Source organism: Seriola aureovittata, chromosome 5, assembly GCF_021018895.1.
Source record: "Seriola aureovittata isolate HTS-2021-v1 ecotype China chromosome 5, ASM2101889v1, whole genome shotgun sequence".
NCBI classification, from domain to species: Eukaryota; Metazoa; Chordata; class Actinopteri; order Carangiformes; family Carangidae; genus Seriola; species Seriola aureovittata.
In genome coordinates this window covers 5,485,312-5,505,669 of record NC_079368.1, presented here as the reverse complement: position 1 = coordinate 5,505,669, position 20,358 = coordinate 5,485,312, and the positions used below count along the sequence as shown (strand labels likewise).

General features: G+C 42.8%; 1 protein-coding gene across 1 annotated transcript; it reads left to right on the top strand.

The window, feature by feature from the left end:
* Positions 1 to 8,418: 8,418 nt before the first annotated feature.
* zgc:65851 (uncharacterized protein LOC321113 homolog) lies at positions 8,419 to 15,527 on the top strand. Its single transcript, XM_056377506.1, has 4 exons — positions 8,419 to 9,527; positions 11,569 to 11,886; positions 12,375 to 12,499; positions 13,394 to 15,527. Exons 1-4 carry the CDS (start codon positions 8,619 to 8,621, stop codon positions 13,761 to 13,763), a joined length of 1,722 nt encoding a protein of 573 aa, XP_056233481.1. The 5' UTR covers positions 8,419 to 8,618; the 3' UTR covers positions 13,764 to 15,527.
* The last annotated feature ends 4,831 nt before the right edge of the window (positions 15,528 to 20,358 follow it).

Below are 20,358 nucleotides of genomic sequence, written 5' to 3'. Positions count from 1 at the left end.
CCTATCACCTTGTCATTGTCTTTATTTGTGCTTCAAGATGAAAAAGTCTGGACACTTATTATATTCTAAGAACAAATGAAAGCTTTTACCAAGGAACCCAACCCACCGGTTCTCCTACAATGACTAATCTTCATGTCGAGGTTGAATAGACAGTAATGAGGAGGTTTCTGCACAGGAGATGAAAGAAAGCCTCCACGGGGGCTTGATCCTCACCAGCCATCCAGTGTGTTTCAGAGTAATCTGCTGGCCAAATCCCAGGTTTGTATGATCACAGCCATCTGACTGCAGCTCAATAACCAACAAACACAAAGCCGGAGAAGAAAGAGGGGGATGGGCATCTTGAAAAGCATCCCACATCCCTCCTGGAGCTGCGTGACTGCTGAGGGGGAAGGGAGCAAAAGGAAAAGGTTTTTTTTTTTCTACCACAGAGCTCTGTAACTCCTTGTCAGCCTTGGAATCATTTCAATATATTCTCCATCTTGGGCTGGTTGTCATGGCTGGAGACGGAGATCTAAGAGGTGAAGCTGAAGCACAGAAATGCTCACATGTACTCAGTTCATTCTGGGTATGGGACAAGTCTTCTCCGCCATTTTTCTATGGTTACAAATATGCAGATATGTCAGGCTATACCCACTTTGACATGATAGATATATTTATAGTTTTTTATGCTCTTTATTAGGGGTAACACAATAAATCTAAGGGGTGGTGAAACTATTACTAAACAATATGACTTCCTCAAGACTAGGGCTGCACAATTAATTGAAATATTATTGAAATTGCACTATGGCCAAGTGCAACATCCAAAGGTAAAATCTGTCACCACTTACCACAAATGAAGTACTGTGGTGCCACTGAGATGCCCCCGACCTACAAATCATAAAGGAATATACTTGTTTGGTACAATACCCAACAAAAATCATCGTCATCATTTTATGTTACATACTGTTATATGTTATATATTATATTTCTAATGAAAGTAAAATACAAAAATTACCATTCCCACTATAGGCTTAGTCATGACTCATATCACTACATCTGCCAAAGTAATCGCAATGTGAACTTTTTGCAGATCATTCCGCCATACTCAAGACTGGGTTGTACCAGCTACCCATAAACTCAGTGGTAGCTTGTTATTATTATCTGGGTCGCAGCATTGAAATTTAAGAAATTTCCCAGCTAGTTAGATCCTTAGCAATGTGAAAATTGGGTTCTAGAAAACTGTTAGCCATGTTGAAAGCAAAGAAAAACCAACCTATCAACTATGTACAAAATTTCCAGTTTTAAGGCAGTAATTTGCTGATGATATAGCCAATTTAAATCTTAACCACTAGTCCTTGTATGTCTGTGGTACATTGTTTTATTTGCATACACAGAGAAATGTGTGTGTTTCAGAGTTAGCAGTATTCAATCAGTTGAAAATAAATGGGATTTATTCGGTCATGCTAACCTAGCTAACACTCAGTCGTACTCTAAAATTACAGGGATAATGTTTTGTAATTTGATGTATGTTGTGTTATTTTTGTGAAATGTAATTTAAAATATTTATTAAACAGCATTTTAGTGAAGTGCCATGTTAGAAGTGTTAACTATATTCTGACTTTAACGCCTCATTCTAAACAGGTAACATATTAGCAAGCCAACATCTATCTATCTATCTATCTATCTATCTATCTATCTATCTATCTATCTATCTATCTATCTAGCCATGAGTCAGTGTTGCTGTAAAATAATCAGTCAGTCACATCCTATTGTAAAGCACTTTGCAATAAACTGTCCACCAAAGGGCACACCTTACATTTAATCTGCACATGAAACAGGAGACAGACACTGCAATGCAGCGTATCCTGAGCCAAGCATAACATGCTCCAGCTGATTGTATTGACATAACCTACCTGCGATGTGTGTGTGTATAGAAATGACAGAGTTGTATAAGTAAGTGTGTTAATTTGCAGGTGTGTGTCAGGGTCACAGGCCTACTGACCCACCTCTCCACGTCCTTCCTTGTCAGATTAGTCAAATCCGGCAGCTTATCCAGGCCCTGCACAACCAGCTTACTTTGACCTTCGCCTCCTAGGACTGCCCTGACCAATCATATACTTATACACACCCGCAAACAAGACACCCACACACACATACACACACATGCAAACAGACAACTAATGAAAGGAACACACCCGCATGACACAAACAGCCAAGCACAAACAAACAACAGATGATGTGCACCATGGAAATACACAACAACACCAAACCAAACATGAATTTCCCCTAGGGGATAAATAAAGTATCTATCTATCTATCTATCTATCTTAGTATCTATCTATCTATCTATCTATCCATCTATCTATCTATCTATCTATCTATCTATCTATCTATCTATCAAACCCTGAGTGAGTACACAGCCATTCAATCATTTAACAGACATCAAGTCAACAATAATGACTCCCTCCACCCCCGTGACTCTCCACACAGTCATGGCTGTTGTATGATGATTAAGCACAGTCAGAAGTGGGATGGTATTCAATGGTAATGACTGTAACTCATTTGTTCCTCTTTTTTTACATGAATAAATTGTGTTTTACTTTGAAAAGACTAGGTTTTATTGTGTAGTTTGGCCCATGGTCACCTGGAGTTCATAGGTCATGGTACATTTTTCATGTGACATATTTTTACATGTCGTAGCAGGAACAACACAGGTGTCAAAATAACATTGATGAAACATTAATGGTTTAATAAAAGTTGGCTTACTGGGACATTTAATGGAACTGAGCCACCGTCACTATGGTTACACCTGTATTTTTGCTACTGTGGTAAGTCAAAACTGTTGAAAAAGGTCTATTATCATGTGTACATGGCTGTGGATCATCACATGACGGTTTTTAACAGCATCACAGGCCTGAAGGACAATTTAACAGATCTTCAATCCTCTAGTTTTACATTATGTAACACATACGTCCTCTACTGACGCATAAAGAGTAGTTATGAACAATCAAACTAGTGTGGATCCCAGACTTCTCCAATGATGTCTCCCGAGTGAAAGCTGAAACATTTTCACACCATGCCTCCAGTTTATTTATTGTTTATCTTGTATTTCCCTTTCCCCTGTCTGCCTGTCTGCCTGTCTGTCTGTCCGTCTGTCTGCCTGTCTGCCTGTCTGCCTGTCTGTCTGTCTGTCTGTCGGCCTGTCTGTCTGTCTGTGCTATGGGTGTGCCGCTCCTCTCTCTCTGCTGACTTCCTGGTTGCTGATCAACCTGCACACCTGCAATCCATGTACTCATCAACTCAGTAGTATATCAACCAAACATCCTCATCCAGGTTGTTTCAGCCAGTGTGGTAGCTCATGTTCTCAGGCCACTTAGAACCATGAAGCTTTGACTCTTGACTGATCAGTCATCCAGCCACACTCCCAATCCTGCCTTCACCTCTACTCTACCCTTCTCCCTCCGCCCTCTGCCTTCATCTACTGTAATCCCCACCTCCATCCACCTTCACTGACAACTGGGATGGTAGTTAACCACCGTTCATTCTAACTCTGAGTCTGTGTCTTGCGTTTGGGTGTCCCCGTTGATTGTAACAGAACAGAGAGGAGCATGAAGCAAGTAATGGTGGACACGAAATCTGAACATGAGTGAAGCGCTGATGAACACGAGGATGAACAGTCCCGAAGGTGTGGCCGAGAATCAAGTCTTTAAGGAAGAAGTCTGATAGCAGCAAGGAGAGGAAACCATTGTTTGGGCGCAAGCATTTTTCATTGTTTTTGTCCTTTAGTGTTTCTGGTATATATTCCCGTTTGAGTGGTGCGTCCCCGATGGTGCCATCAACCATCTGCAGGGCCATCCAGTCACCAGTGGCAACCCAAAGCCAGTGATTGTATCTGAGCCTCACTGGATTTCATCACCTGAATAGAAGTCCTGCAGTAGCCACATACAGTTTGGCACCATGTCTCATCATAATGTCAGTGCAGGACGCGGCTCGGTGGCAACAGCCGTACATGATCATCCTCCATCACAGCCGACAGCTTAGATCAAGGGATAGAGAAGTGAGTGTGTGAGTGTGAGTGTGTATATGTGTGTTTTGAATGCTTATGTGTATATGCAAACAGATGGAGGAGATCGTCTGCGTGTGGGAAAGGGGGCTCTCGAGGGACCAGAGAGAAGAGTGCACATCAGACAAGATCAGTGCATCCAAGATAGAACAAAAGCGAGCGAGTGGAGTGGCCTCTACGTGACACATAGTAAAGCCTCTCATAGAAACCCTCGCTTAATGCCTGTGAGTAACACCTGGCATATCAAAGCACCGAAGAGAAATTAGTTTCAAAGCAGCACTGGAGAACGGTTTGTGCTGGGGCCTCCGTCGAGATCTGGATTTTCTGACTTATCAAATGCCATTATATGTGTATAGAAAATATCACCACTCAGTGCTTAGACATTAAAACATATACTACCTGTGTTACCTCTTCAGTCCATCATGATACCATCAGTCAGATGGCAATTGTTTCCTTTACTGTGTTTTCATTACAGTGTTGAATCCAATAAATATGTAGGAGCCCTGTGGAACAGTGTTTACAGTGTTTACTAGTCTATTAGATGAAACCACTTTGAGGAGAGTGTGGCTGTGTAGGCAGCAGCAGTGGTTGGGACAGCAGAAGAAGATGAGTTAGAGTAGGAGGTTGGTGAAGTGAGTGTAGTAATATAATGTTGCAGTCCCATCTGGGGAGGTGGGGCGACAGGGTAAACAAATAATATCCTCTCCCTCCCTCAGCACTAACATGAACACATATTACAACATGTAGACTGAGGGAGATTGTATATCTGCCACCTCATATTGCCAGGTCCAAACAGATCACATGATAACTCTGAACCACTGAGACCATGACTGGAATGACGCAAGGCTACTATCTCATCACATTTATATACTGTAACATTGTTTGTAAAAGGGTTTCTATTATTCTGTATGAGAAAAATGATTGGTGCTTCCCTTATAGACAGACTTCCCTTTTACAAACCAAGGATGCTCACACAGCAGGACCGTAGAAAATAAACTCCCACAATGTCATGATAGCTTATGGACATTTTCAGTATTTAAAATAAAAAACAAAGGTGGTGGTAAGAGCACAGAAACCTCCTCATTGTGGATTTTCTGTCACTAACATTAGCCTCATATTACTATTGATGCAGTGTATACAGGCAAAGGTTCACTATAACAAACTGTGTTAATAAAGGATTTAATAAGTATTATTTATCAGCTGCACACTGGGATCACACCAGTTTGTAAACGTGAAACCTTTTCCATTAACATTTGGTGACAGTATGATCTGTCTTACCTTAAAAACAGGAAGTTTGTTCTTACCAAACTGTGTGCAAAACTATCCACCGCCATATTAAAATTCAGGGCTGTGATTAGATTGCTACATGCTAATAGCTAACATGCAGTATAAGCTAAGGTTGAGGATACTGAACATTTTCAGCACATTACTTTTGCATTTCATGCAGTTGACCGCACACAATCAATTTCTGATATTTCCTGATAAGCTTTCAGTTACTATGGCTTGTTTTTGATCAGTCACTCACAGGGACATTGCTGCGAAACTTGACTATAAGCCTTTTTCATGGCAGATATTTTAATAGGTCATAGTAGGAGAAGCACAGGTGTAACTCACAACATTAATGATTGCATGGTTCCAGTAACGGTTCCAGTAACAGCTCCAGTAAGGCAACATGTCTTGTATATCAACAAGGCCTTGTATATGACTAATATTTTATTGAATGCAGCCATCATTAACATGGTTTCTCCAACCATGGCTTCTCGAAACATCTATATTATAAAGATCTGTTATCTGGCATTGCTCCATGTGCGCTTATGCTTTCTTTTCCTTTTTGTGCTCAACACAAAATATATTTTAGAGAGGACATTTTTCCATTAACCTTTCACTTGTTCCACCATTTGCCATTGGCACAAACCCTGAGAGCATCCTCTGCGTCTGTAGTGGAAGAACAGCGCCCTCTTCCTGCGTTTTTGTCGTAAAACAGTCAGACTGCATACTTCCTGTGATATCCAACTAGTGGCTCTGTCTCCATGCAAAAAGCAAAGTAGGGAGTGCTCAAGGCTGCCAACTGTGGTGTTGTTTGTTTACACTCATTATACTGTTGTGTCAGAATTAATGTTGTTGTTTGTTTATTATATTATTATAGAAACACTGCACATTGTACCTGTAGACAGAAATGGAAGCCGGTTTATGACACTGCAGTAAGCGCACTGGTTTTGTATTACAGCTGATGGGATACTTCACTGACTAAGTGAATAAGCATTTGATGGCATGTATCACTCTGCTTTCATTAAAATAAGGCGCTGTCTGTCCTGTTACTGGGCTGTGGTAACTTCGAATGAGGAGGCAGAGAAAGACATAATGATAGAAATCAGACATTTCTATCTACCTGTCATTTCCTGCTGAGTCACTGACAACCTCTCTCCTCAGTCGACCACCTTTTGTTACCACAGACAGTAAAATTGGCTGGGTGGCCTTGGTAGAGCGCTACAGTCTCTCCCCCTCTCTCTCCCTCTCTCTCTCGAGCTACCTTCCAGTCTGCCTGTATGAGTTTGTATTCAGTCATGTTTTATCAATCCTGATTAATTGAACTATGTGACATCAGACCTGATGTTGATGTTATCTGTCTTCATTTGGTGTATGTGTGCAGCTCCATACCCTGAAAACTAACTAGTTGAGTGACCTTGAGGGTTGATCAACACATCATAGTCTTCTATTCATGACCACTGTGCCCATGTTATATTCACAGTCATGTACACAGTAATATAGGCCATGATGTTAGTATGAAGAAATTTTAACATTAAAGTGTTACTGATGATAACAGTAAGTCTGAGGTTATGCTCAGCTTCAGTTCATGTCTGCTGGACATGTGAAGCATCACTGATGGCTTAGCGCCCCCTACTGGTTAACATGTGTAACGAAACATATCTATCTATCTATCTATCTATCTATCTATCTATCTATCTATCTATCTATCTATCTATCTATCTATCTATCTATCTATCTATCTATCTATCTCATCAAAGCCTTCATACAGTAAAAGTAAAACTAAAATATCAAAATGTATTTTACATATATTGACATTGCTTTCATATTGGGGTGGAGATAAATGCAAGGCTCCAGTTTTCTGATTTTTGAAAAAATAAAGATCACCGTCATGATTAAAAGAAAAACCTAGAGAAAGAAGCTGACCTGCACTAAAGAGAAATTGCAAACACAGTGTCACACTTGAAGGAACATTTTAAAAATCATGTTTAAAGACAAGAATTCAAGGTTGATCTAGTGTATCTGTAATGGATATGTTGTTTCTGAGTAAATGCTTTCTCTTAATAACAATGTTTAGGCCTACTGACTTAAGGCTAAATAAAGAAGGTGACTGATATGAAGAAAATGACTGTATTCACATTCTCATTGTAAAAGCAGCACCATCAGACATGGTCTAAAGTGATTTAAGATGACTTGGCGTTGGGTGTAATGCACATTCCCACTGTTTGGGCTGTTTTCCAGACAGCCGGTGTACCGGAGGCGCCTTGTGTGGTGGTGGTGGTGTGTGGTGGTGGTGGTGGTGGTGGGGAGGCTGCAGTCCTGTGGGTGGGAGCTCTCTCCTTTACATGGGCGTGGTCCCGCGCCTGCCTGGATCAGGACCAAGGCCAGCGACAGCTCTGCGCAGCACTTTAACGTCACGCAGGCCAGACATGACTTTTTGTTTTTCACCAAACTGAAACCCAACACTGGGGAAAATATACACCCTCCACATTAATATTAACTTCAAAGGAAATACTTATACCTACTATTGGTTATTTGTGGAATCAAGTTTAGACACATCTGTGGGGAACTATATACAGGCTGTACTGCATACACATGATGGAAGTTTTAGCCTATTTATAGCACCCTTTAAGCCTGCCTGGTAAACACATAACTGAATATAATTAATTTCATATGTGTGGGATCCATTATATGATGACGACCAACAGGAGGTCACATTTACTATATACCACTGCATCACTGGTGTTTCACTGTGGTGAGACAGTGATGGGGTGTGAGAGCAACAATCAGGCCGCTGTAATGAGTCTCATCCTGTATTCCGATATTGCGGAGGTCGGCGGGGATGAGGGCGCTGGATGTAGACTGCAGCATCAAAACACACTCACTAGCGCACAGCTCCACACATCGATCCCATTTGCCATTCTGCTGGGACAGCAAAGAAAAACTGCAATGACAGTGGACAGTATGGACTGGGGTAACATGAGACAGTCCAGAGGGATAACAGCTGTACTGGGGAAATGACATGTCACATGACATTTTATTATGATGTGGTTTTATTTGCAGTCAGAACACTAAAGGAAATCATGAGTTAATAACTTAATGAAAGTGAAGTTTATTAAGTTTCCAGGTCAGACAGGCCACAACAAAGCCCCAATACCAAACATGATGGTCATATAGAGTTGTTGTATTGATGCCTGAGCTTCAAGGCAGAAGAGAGGAGCTGCATGAGTGAATTCGTGTCTCCCCAGAGGGTGGAGGCTTTCTGCAAAAGCTGCAGGTTTCCCCTCATCTTCTGTTGTCTCTGCGTCAAATGATGCGTCGGCGCCTTCACTATAAAAGCACCTGTCCTGGCCAGACATCACTCGCATCTCACTCTCTCTCTCACACACACTCTCACCCTCACACACTCCTGAACTCCACACACTCTCCCGTACAGAGCAGTGGGACCGGACACCGCCGAGGTAAAGGAAACATGAGTTACTCCAGCGAAATTTACAACAGCAGCTCCTATCGGAAGATCTTCGGAGATGCCCCCCGATCCGGCCGCGTGGGTCTCGGCAGCAGCAGCAGCCCGTCCCGCCTGCACTCTGCGGGATACCGCAGTAGCCACCGCACCTATGGTTCCCCCTCCGTGATGTCTTCCACCACCTACCGCAGAACAGCGGCGCCCGGCCGCGTCTTCTCCTCCATGCCGGACTCCATGATGGACCTGACCCAGTCCACCGCGGTCACCAATGAGCTCAAGATCATCCGCACCAACGAGAAGGAGCAGCTGCAGGGCCTCAACGACCGCTTCGTGTCCTTCATTGAAAAAGTGCACAACCTGGAGCAGCAGAACAAAGTCCTGGAGGCGGAGGTCACGCTGCTGCGCCAGCGCCACAGCGAGCCATCCCGCCTGCACGAGCTGTACGAACAGGAGATCCGCGAGCTGCGGGCGCGCGTGGAGGAACTGACGCACGAGAAGAGCCAGATGCACCTGGACTGCGTGCAGATGAACGAGACGCTGGAGCGCGTGAGGGAGAAGCTGGATGAGGAGACCAGGCTGCGCGAGGAGGCGGAGAACACCCTGAAGGGCTACCGGAAGGACGTGGACGACGCCACACTGGCACGTCTGGAGCTGGAGAAGAAAGTTGAGTCACTGCTGGACGAGATCGCCTTCCTCAGGAAAGTTCATGAGGAGGAGCTCCAGGAGCTGCAGACGTCCCTGCAGGCCACACAGGTACACACCCCACACAGGTACACATCCACATACAGGTAGCCTACACTTCACACACAGGTACACATCCCTCTGGGCTCTGATAACCTGTAGTCTGACAGGTTGTAGAAACAGCTTTGGTCCACTTGTCAGATTTATAGTCAACCACTAGTCTTCAGTGTCACACTGACACAAACCTCATGATCTTCATACTAAATCAGTTTTACCAAGTCGAAATACTCAACATATTACATAATGTTGCTGAGGCTCGTGGACTGACAGTGACAGAATCAAACTTAATGGTGGGCTGTTCCCTGTGTTTTTTCAGTAGTTTCAGTAGACAAAAACTTTCCTATAATACTGCAAATAGTATAATATTCACCAGATGAAAGTACTGACTTGTTACAGATGACCTTATACACTGTTAATAATAGCTACTTGGTCAAATACACAGTCCACCATGACCACTGTTTCTATAGGCTACTGCGTGGATAGTCTAACAAAGTCTTAAAGCAGTCTTGAGCTGTTTCTGTTTGTCCGACCAGCTGCGTCCTCATCAAACTCAACACTGCGCACTGGATAATTGATGGCACTGCAGTTCCGTTTCAGCACCGCGCGCTGTCCCTCCCTCCCTCCCTCCTCTCTCCCGCCCCTCTCAGAAAATCTGTGTTCTCGAGAGTCCCTGCAACGTCCCGCCGAGCGATCAGTCAGTCACGGTCGCTTGCAAAACTTTCAAAATTGAGTTTGCCTCAGTCATTACATGTTCAGGCTCAAACAGTGTGTCCCCTTTTTTCGACAGTAAGTTCATGTCGTCGTTGCTGTTTAGTTTAAAGTATGTGGGCGTCATGTTACAGGGTCCCCTCAAATAAAAATACTCTTAGTGCAACAAGGTCATTGTAAGAGAAGGGAAGCTACTGCAAACTCCGCCCTTATCCAAATAATACTGTGGGTGTGATGGTGGTGTTTTTATTAGAGGAGGTGAGGAAGGGGTGCAGAGAGTGGAGGGCGGGAGAAAAATGCGGAGAAATAGCGCATAATCCAAGGGTGTGGTCGTCCTCAGAGGGAGCAGGGGGGACAAACCCTGTGAGGAACACCTAGCATCAAGCTGAACTGTTTTAACAGCAGCATAACAGAGGGAATACTGTCAGAGCTTAACCAAAAAAGTTTTAGTATGCCATCAATAACACTGACTTCTGTTCAAATACACAAGCTGCTGGAGTTTATATGGAGCTGTTAGTTATGTAAGATCATCATGTTGCAGATGGAGCAAACAGAAACAGAGAAACAAAGAGTCTGGGGTGGGAAGGCAGCTTTCACTGCAACTTTGAGCAGAGATCAATTCACTGAATGCTCAGTGGCATTAAGTAAGTCATGCGTTTGAGTGATGGTTGCCGGGTAGATTTCTCCAGGGCTTCTCTCCTCTTCCCTGCAGGGAATATTTTTGCCATGTAAGCTATTGACAGCACAGCTTTCTCCCTCCTATAGAGGAGCAGAGTCAGCAGTCGATTAATCAGTCCTGCAGCAGTCTCGTTCACCGGACTGCAACTCAGCTCATCAACACATTGCTCATCTTTTACGTACGTGTGTGTCACCAGAGGCAGCACAGTGTGACAGAAAACACAGTGTGTATTGAACGCAGCGACTAATAACAGAACAAAACAGCATTCGCCAGTGGACAGCAGTTTAATTATGAGTTTAGTTTAGTTTTTTGAGAGGCTTTTTAATGATGTTTAGCAGATAGACACGTGTTAATCTGTCCAGGACAAGCAGAACAGAGAAGCAGGTTTTCCCATTTGAACCAATAATTTGATGATGTTCTGATCACCAAATGCTTGTCTGACCAATCCTACACATTACTTTGGTCACCTTTATCTTACATAAACTTTAATAAAACCCCAAATGATAGAAAATTTTCACCTGGGTAAAAGGTTAAATATTAAAAAAGTGACTCAGAATAAAATAACAAAAAACACATTCAAACACAATCAGTTTCACATCTCACTGCTTTTTTACAGACATAATCCCTGTCTATAAACTAAGACCTACTGCCTTCTCTTATGTCCAGGTGTCAGTGGAGATGGACATGAGTAAACCGGACCTGGCCGCCGCCCTGAAGGACATCCGGGCTCAGTACGAGAACCTGTCCTCCAGGAACCAGGTCCAGGCAGAGGAGTGGTACCGCTCCAAGTTTGCCAGCGTGACCGAGGCGGCTGCCCGCAACCAGGACGCCATCAAGCATTCCAAGGAGGAGCTGAGTGAGTACCGCAGGCAGGTGCAGGCCCGCACCTTGGAGATCGAGGCCCTCAGGGGCCACAACGAGGCTCTGGAGAGGCAGATTGCCGAGATGGAGGATCGCCATAACAATGAAGTTGGTGAGATGCAGGTATGTAAATGATATGGGGTAGTAAGTTTTTGATTGTTTGTTTTTTCTAATTCTATTTATTCAATCTTTATTTAACCAGGTAAATCCCACTAAAGGTGGAAACCTGATCAATACAGAAGGAAAAAAATTGCAAAAATCAGGCAACAGATAAAACTAAAACCAGTTAATAACACAAGCCGTATTTGTCTCATAAGGCCAAAGGATGAGGCCAGAGTTATCACACTCATCAGTTGAGCTCTCTGAATTCTCCGCAGGGTGGACACTGATGAAGGACACAACCTGGGATGTCTAATTAAAGATATCTTTTATGAATCACTTTCATATTAAAAATGAATGCAGCCCTTCTTCAGTGTGACAGCACACAAATTAAAATCTTTTCTTAGATGTTTATCAGCACATTTTTAATCCATCTCTTTTCATGACTCCTGGACAAAATAATTATATTTCATAACGGGATCTTTTGTGTGTGTGTGTGTGTGTGTGTGTAGGACACCATCCAGCAGCTGGAGGGTGCTCTCCGCAGCACCAAGGGAGAGATGTCCCGTCATCTGCGTGAGTACCAGGACCTACTGAACGTCAAGATGGCGCTGGACATTGAGATCGCTGCCTACAGGTTAGAGTTGCATTACATACAACACAGCAATCATCAGTTAGAAGATTCACCTGTGTTAGTTTTGAAATCGTGTAATACCAGGTATCATCCCTTATTTTGCTTATTTTAAACATTTATATGAAGAATAACAAGAATAAGTTCATGAATGTTGAATATTGAAAGAATAATGGTTATTCTTTTATTGTGCATTTTGTTTTTCTTCATCTTTTTGAAGTTCAGTGGATCCAATACCATAAAATGCACAATTCCTGATAAGAAATTAATTTTCTTTTTAGTTGTTGAAAGTTTGATTTTCAGTTTCAAGTTTTCAGTTAATATTTTATTCATGCATGTCTTGGAAAATGCCGTCAACATAACAATGAGCTTCACTTCCACTCTGAAATTTATTTCAAGCATTTTTAAAATTAAACTCGTATTGGGAGAGCAGTGGCCTAGTTTTCAAGACACATGGTGTATGACAGCAGCGTTTGATTCTGGCCACGGACCTTTGTTTCATGTTCCTGTCACCACACAATTCCTGCATCTGAACTGTGAAAAGCCAAAATGCCAAAAAAGAAAATCTCTAAAATTAAGAAATTAAATCATCTACCATTTGTTTAAAATGCTTTTACACAGAGGAATCGACCCTTTTCCCACTGCAACAGATCAAAGTAACTGAAAGCTGACAATAACCTAATCCGCATGTTCTGGGCAGATATACAGAAACAGACAGCAGAGGTGCTGCCACTGATACACCAGTGACATTAGATCCCCCAGCAGAGACATACTCAGATAATAATAGAAACGAAACCAGACTAGAAGGTCGTCATCTCTGTTCCCTGTCTCACTCTCTCTCTCTCTCTCTCTCTGTCTCCCTCTCTCCATTTCTATCTCTCTCGCTCTCTGTCTGTACAGGAAGCTGCTGGAAGGCGAGGAGTGCCGCCTCAGCTCTGTTGGTGGAGCCATGGTCCAGTCGGGCTACCCCGGCTTCTCCTACATGTCAGCCCGAACCTACACCCTGGGCGCCTACAGGAAGTCCAGTGCCAAGCCTGAGGAGGAGGAAGAGGAGGCAGAAGAGGAGGAGAAGGAGGAGGAGGAGGGAGAGGAGGGAGAAGATGAGGGAGAAGAGGGAGATGAGGGAGACGAGGGAGAAGAGGGAGAGGAGGGAGATGACCAGGACGAGGGCGAGGAGGAGGAGGAAGAGGAGGAGGAAGAGGAGGAGAAGCCAAAGGAGAAAGAGGAGAAGGAGAAGAAGAGCCCTAACGGCAAGACCAGCAAGAGCTAAACTGCTTGTGTCATCGTCATCATCATCATCAATAACACATTCCACCTCCCACCAATCACTCGTATGGATCTGGTTACTGATCACATAATCTGTCTCACACACACACACACACACACACACACACACACACACACACACACACACACACAGAAACACACACTCTTCTGCACACTCCAGATGCCTCACTCACACCTTCTGTGTTTTCTGTCTCTGTTTGCTCTGTAACTCAGAAGTGATTAGTTCAAAGCGTATTAGACAGAGAAGGAGCTTTAGGAGGGAGTAGATGTCTTACAAAGGCAGACGGGTTCAAAACGTCATGATTTTACATCACATCAGTGCAGACAGACGTGCGGAAAGCTGAGCATGATGCCACCAAGTCTCATAATGATTTCTCCTCACACAAGCAACAGTAAATGTGCCATCGACGATCAATATTCACAGTAAGAGCAATCAATAATACCTTGAAAGTAACAATTACGTCAGCACACAGACTTTAAGATAAATGCACAGATCTTGGAGCATGTGAAACAGCAAGTCCAACTTTTACGGTGCTATTTGATTTTTACATTTAAAAGTTGGGGAGTAAAGATTTTATCGCAGAACAAAGCTCCACCAGCTCAAAATGTCAGGATGTTTAACGGAACAAAAAGCTTCTATTTGAACTGTAAGTCGGACCCCACCTTTTAACATACAGTAGCAGGCGAATGCTTTCCACTCCCCTCTTTTCTTCAACTCCTCTCCATTACTCTCCACTTAGTTCTACATCTCATCCCACCACGACAAAATGAAATGTACCACTAACCATTTCTAGCCCCTCTCCCATTCTGTTTTGTTCCCTGCAGCGTCACAGCACGGCAATAACGGCAACTCGGAGCTCAGAAAAACTGTATATACAAATGTGTTGGGAGGGTGGGTGGTATTTTCAGTGGCTGGGAGGGAGGAGTGCTGCAGCTTCTCCACCAGGAAGTGCATCTTTGGGAATGAAAAGTATAGAGTTTAAATTGCTGCTATATATATAAATATATATATTTTGGGAATATGAATTATCCCCCCTTTGATTGATTCATTTGTCAAGGAATTTCTCACCTGTCAATATTAAGTATCTATAATTAAATCCACTTCTTAACTTTATTTCCCTTCATTTTCAAAGAAAAACAACCCTTATTATTGTTTCTCCTCCTCCACAAACATGGTGGTGCTTTTGTTTAATTTAGCTTGACACAGGAAACAAGGTGGAGGTGAGCGTGGCTGTCGGTGTCAGTACAGCTGGCGGTGACACTGACAGCCCTCAGCTCAGACTGCAAGTGGCAGGTGGGGCACATGTCGCCGGGGTCATGGTTATATGGTACAGAGTCGCATATAAGGGCTATTTTCACCATAACTCTTTCTATCACTTTGCCCTGAACTGTCTGCATTGCCATCGTTCATCATTTCACAGACGTTTGATTTTTTTTCTTGACAAATGAATCGACCAACAGGCATGAATGCATGGCCTGACTCTTGGAGCTTGAATATCTAAAGGATGGGGTAGATTTTTTTGCTTGTTGTGTGTTCAGTTAAAAAAATAAATAAAATAAAATTGCCTTAACCATGACTGAAAGTTAAAATAAAACATGATTTCACCTGCATCTCACTTGTTTCTGGGGAGGCTGAGGAGTGCTAACACTTTCCAGACCGTTCTGCTATACAACTGTGACTGTATGTGCTGCTATCTCATGCAGTGATATTCCTCTCAAAGCCAAATAAAAACATTTATTAACCAAACATTCACCGTATCTCTGTGTCGTCAATGTCATTGGTAAATATTATAATTATTACAATATTCTTTCACTGCTATAATGGACATAATTAAAAAACACAAAAGATACATTGATTTTCAAGGAATCAGAATCAGAATCAGAATCAGAATACAGGAGGAATTAGATTAGGTTAACGTTGCTCCATCAGCAAAGAAAAGAAAATAGGAAGTAGATTACAAAGGTAAAGATAAAAAGATGAAGCTAAAAGATAATCATAAAATACAATCATCAAATATAGAAATAATTATGCTATAATATATAAATAACAAATTGAAATATGTAAGGCTATGTGTATAACATAAGGCCAAGTGTAATAATGTCAAGTTTGTATATAAAATAAACCATGAAGGGTAAAAGTGTGTGTGAGTGGAATCTCTTTGTATTCACACTGTTGTACTAAAACGCTGACAATAACAACTTATACATTTTAAGGGCTGAAAGTTATAAAATATGATGTTGGTCTTTACAGAAAAAGGTGACTGACATGATGATGAAGTCCCCAAGAAAACATATGTTCATACCTGATACTGCCCACAGCCTAAGTCACCTATTCATATATAAGGGCACAAGCACCTGGAGCCTATCCCAGCATGCCTTAGGGTTCATTACCATGGACAGATACAACTTTACATCCTGGAAATTTAAAGCTTCCAGTTCAGTTATTTTCAACATTCACACATCATCCTCTTACTATTCAACTCAAAAGCTTCCATCCCACACACTTCACCTGACACTACAACTGACGACAGCTACATTTTCACCGTCAGTGCTCACACTTCATCTGACATTTCTACTTTCATTCCTTAACCATCAAAATAACGCTGCTGCTGCTTTCATTATATTTTGTCTGATTGCAGCTCTGCTTATTTCAGCATTTTAACCAACAGGTCAGTTTTTTTCCATATGACCTTCAACTGACAAATGAATGGCTTTCATTCTTTTAACCTCAATCGTGCAAACCCTGCTAAACATACTCATGAAGTGACACTTAAACTCATTTAAGTGCTTCAGCTGTTTAGTTTTTGACGTGTGTCGTTGTGAGAGGATAATTCAGTGATGCACTTCGATGCATCAAGATACGCGATTGTACAAAAAGGCAGCAACTTTGGGTTATTACAGCTTGTTCCCATATTGGCTCATCCCAGCTACTGTGTGTTGATCTTCTCTTCATACTGATCATCCTGAGTGTAAGAGCATGACACATCAAACTGGACTAGAGCCTGCCACCACTGCGGGGAGTGTGGCTGTAAATGCTGCTTGGAAAGGGATCTAATGGCACCACAGTGGGCCGAGGGGATGGCACTACAAGAAGTGATGGCACAGTCAGACCAGATCTAGAACAGTTGAAGCTACGTGCTTTGCTCAAAGGCACCTTGACAGCATTTGTTATGGGAAGAGGTGTGTAGTTATTTACTTTTATTTCTACAAAACTAATACAAACTGTGAGCCTCCAGTCACAAGCCAGGCTGCCCTCTCAGTCTTCAGGCTGCAGTCGATACCTTGTCATTAAAGGGCGGAGCTGCATAATGTCTGCTGGGTGTTACTATTGGCTCAGCTTCTGCCTGCCTGCACCCAGAGGTGAAAGATGGAGGCGGCTAAGATGGATGGCAGTTGCCAACGTTGGCCCACCAGCACAGCTGTCACCAGCAAGAACTTCATCACAGCCTCGGACTGTTTGTCCTGTGTGTGTGTGTGCGTGTGTGTGTGTGTGTGTGTGTGTGTGTGTGTGTGTGTGTGTGTGTCTGTCTTGTAGGGAGAATCAGCACAGTGGCAAAAACATTATTATAGCACTAACAGACAGTCAATAAAAGTGTCAGAGAAGCAGGAGGAAAGTAGAGAGGACAAATGGTTCTGACAACAAACAGGAGATGAAAAGGACACGTGAGTTTCATTTCAGGAAAAGAAAAGGCAACATGATACAGCAAAGTAAAAGACAAGAGCTGCAAAATCATCTGTGGATGTGCTAAGGACAATCAATAATACTGAAGTATAGATAAAGATATATCCACTTGCACTATCTGCACATCTTTTAGTATATCTCCCAGGGTGGCATAGTGGTGCAGTGGTTAGTACTGGGACCTCACAGCAAGAAGGTTCTGGGTTTGAACCTGCATGTTGTCCTCAAGCCTGTGTGGGTTTCCTCTGGGTACTTCGACTTCCTCCCACAATGCCATGCAGGTTAATTGGTGACTTTAAATTGCCCATAGATGTGAATGTGGGTGTGGGTTGTTTGTCTCTATATGTCAGCCCTGTGATCAGGGTGTACCCCGCCCTGCCCAGTGTCAGCTGGGATTGACTCCAGCCCCCCTGAGACACTAAAAGGATAAGTGGTAAAGCGAATTAATGGTTGATTGAATGAATGAATTACTTAGCCAAGAGTATATTTCTTGTCTGACACACACTGACCAGCTGCTCTGTATCTGCAGAGAGGGTTAAGTTCCTTTTCATCATATCATTAATAGCATGATTGAGTAGCTGTGTACAACTCAGGGAACACTAAGCCATAGTTTAGCGTTAAATTTCTTAAAACAAACTGATATGACACATCATTCAAATTAAAGGTTGTGGTATTTACTATCAGCAGCTATAGCATTAAGTATGATGTCATAGGAAATATACTGATATTTAGGGAAATGATCTTGATCGCTTTCTTGTTGATGAGAAGATCGATACAACTCTCATATTTATGAAGCTACAGCCAGCAGCTTGTTAGCTTAGCTTGTGGTTTTACCATAAAGGGATTTGTGAGGGTGTTTATGGGCCTGGACTCTTCTCATCACTGTGAGGTTGGGTTTGGGAGACTGGCTAAGAAATAATCTGGCTCATAGCAACCTGTAAAACCACTAAGTGTTGTGTTTACACTGTTTTTCGTACTGATTAAACAGTTATTTAGCGATCTTTCCAGGTGCTGCAGGTGGGCAGGTTTGGTTACTTCTGGACGCCTCGGTAAGACAGAGAACAAGTTTGTTTCCTTCAGATGATTAATCATTCAAACGGAAGACTGTGGTGTACACAGCTTTGGCCATAACTGTAAATCAATACAGTTAAAGAGGAACCTAACACTGCCTGAAAACCTGTTTTTTGCTGAGCGGTACTGGTTTAACTTCTCACCTTGCTGCAGTGATGTACCGGTGTACTCCAGGACATCACTGCCGGGTTTGGTTACAGAGACCAACACCTCCGACCAAGCCCAGACAGCAAAACAGTGCTTTTCAGCCTGGTGTTAAGTTATTCTTAAACATATTTTAAGACATACCATGTAACTCCAAATCTCTGCTCCTCCTCAGACCCTCCTCTCTCTGCATGCTGGACTCAGTATGACTGATGCTCTGTCTTTCCTCAGTGACATGAGGAGAGTTATGACTCGGCATGGACCTCTTTGGTGGGGTGTCAGACAGGGAGTGTGTCAGAGGGCAGATTTATAGAAAATTCAAGAGTCCGATCAATCCCACGGCTCTGCGGGCCCGCGGCCTGCCGCTGGCTGGACCGTGGAATCGTCCTTGATTTGGCCACGCTGCTGCTGTGTGCGTGCCGAGCTCTGCTGTCAGCAGATTCTGTTGTTGTGGAGGTGCATGCATAATTGAACTGCTCTCCTCCTCCTCCTCGTCCTCCTCCTCCACTGCACCCCCGAGACCCTTCCAGATAAAGCAATAAATACTCAACCTCAGCATTTAATAACCACCCTTCCCTGTTCCTGCTGCTGGGAGTCCACAACCATATAATTACATTTTCTCTTTTAAGTGAGTTAAACACAGAGATACTGGCAAACACACTCATCAGTGACCTTGCCATCTCAAGTGCTGACATCCTGAGTGAACACTGGTTGTGAGGGTTTCTTGGACTTATATATATATATATATATATATATATATGATATAATATAATAATTATATAATAATAGTTTTCAGTTTGCACAAAGTAGGAATGGACAAAGCTTGTGCTAAAAGTTTGTATTTTACACCAGAGAACAGTTGACAAAGCTGCTGTGTGTCAGCTGTGTATCAGTTTCCAGCTCATTTCCAGTTCAAGGATCAGGCTTTTCATTCATTGTTGCTCTCTGTCTCGTCCTTCCCCTCTCTGTCTCCCCTCATCCTTATGTCTTTTTCTCTCTGTGTGTCTCTCTCTCCCCCTCTCTCTCCCTGTAGTCCATTGCTATATATAGACTTCTGCATTGCAGATGTCCCAGAGCCCTGCAGTTTTGGAGGAGCTGCTGAGGAGTCCCAGCCAAAACCCTGGCTGCCTGACACAAACAGAGTGCAGGCGAGCAGAATCATCAGACTGACTGTGCACCACAGGTTGGGGCAGCTGAACCATGACAGGACTGTACACGGTATCAGTGTACATGTGCCGTATGCTGTGCAGAATGACTGAGCAATGTCCGCGGCATCAACACTGCGGCAAGGATGAAGTGCCCCCCACAGAATGGAGTCAAAAGCACTGCAGTCATAATCTTTGGGTGGGTGTGTGAGTGGTTGTGTATTTTTGTTGTCATGCTAATTTTTCTCAACTGTTTCCTTTCTGCTCTTAAAGTCTTGTTTTTAAAAGAACTGCTGGGTGATGGTTCAAAGTTTTCGAAAGCTTTACATGTCTTAAAACTTCAAGGATGGAGATTGAATAATCACACCTTCAGAAACAGTACCAATCACTGTTTATTCCAAAACATGTTTATTCCTTATGTAAGTCATGACAAATAACTGTAGTTAATTATTTAAATGACTGTTGGGAACAAATATCGAAATAATTCCAATTAAAAGTATAAAAATAATAAATTTGGTGATGTAACTTCATCAAATAAG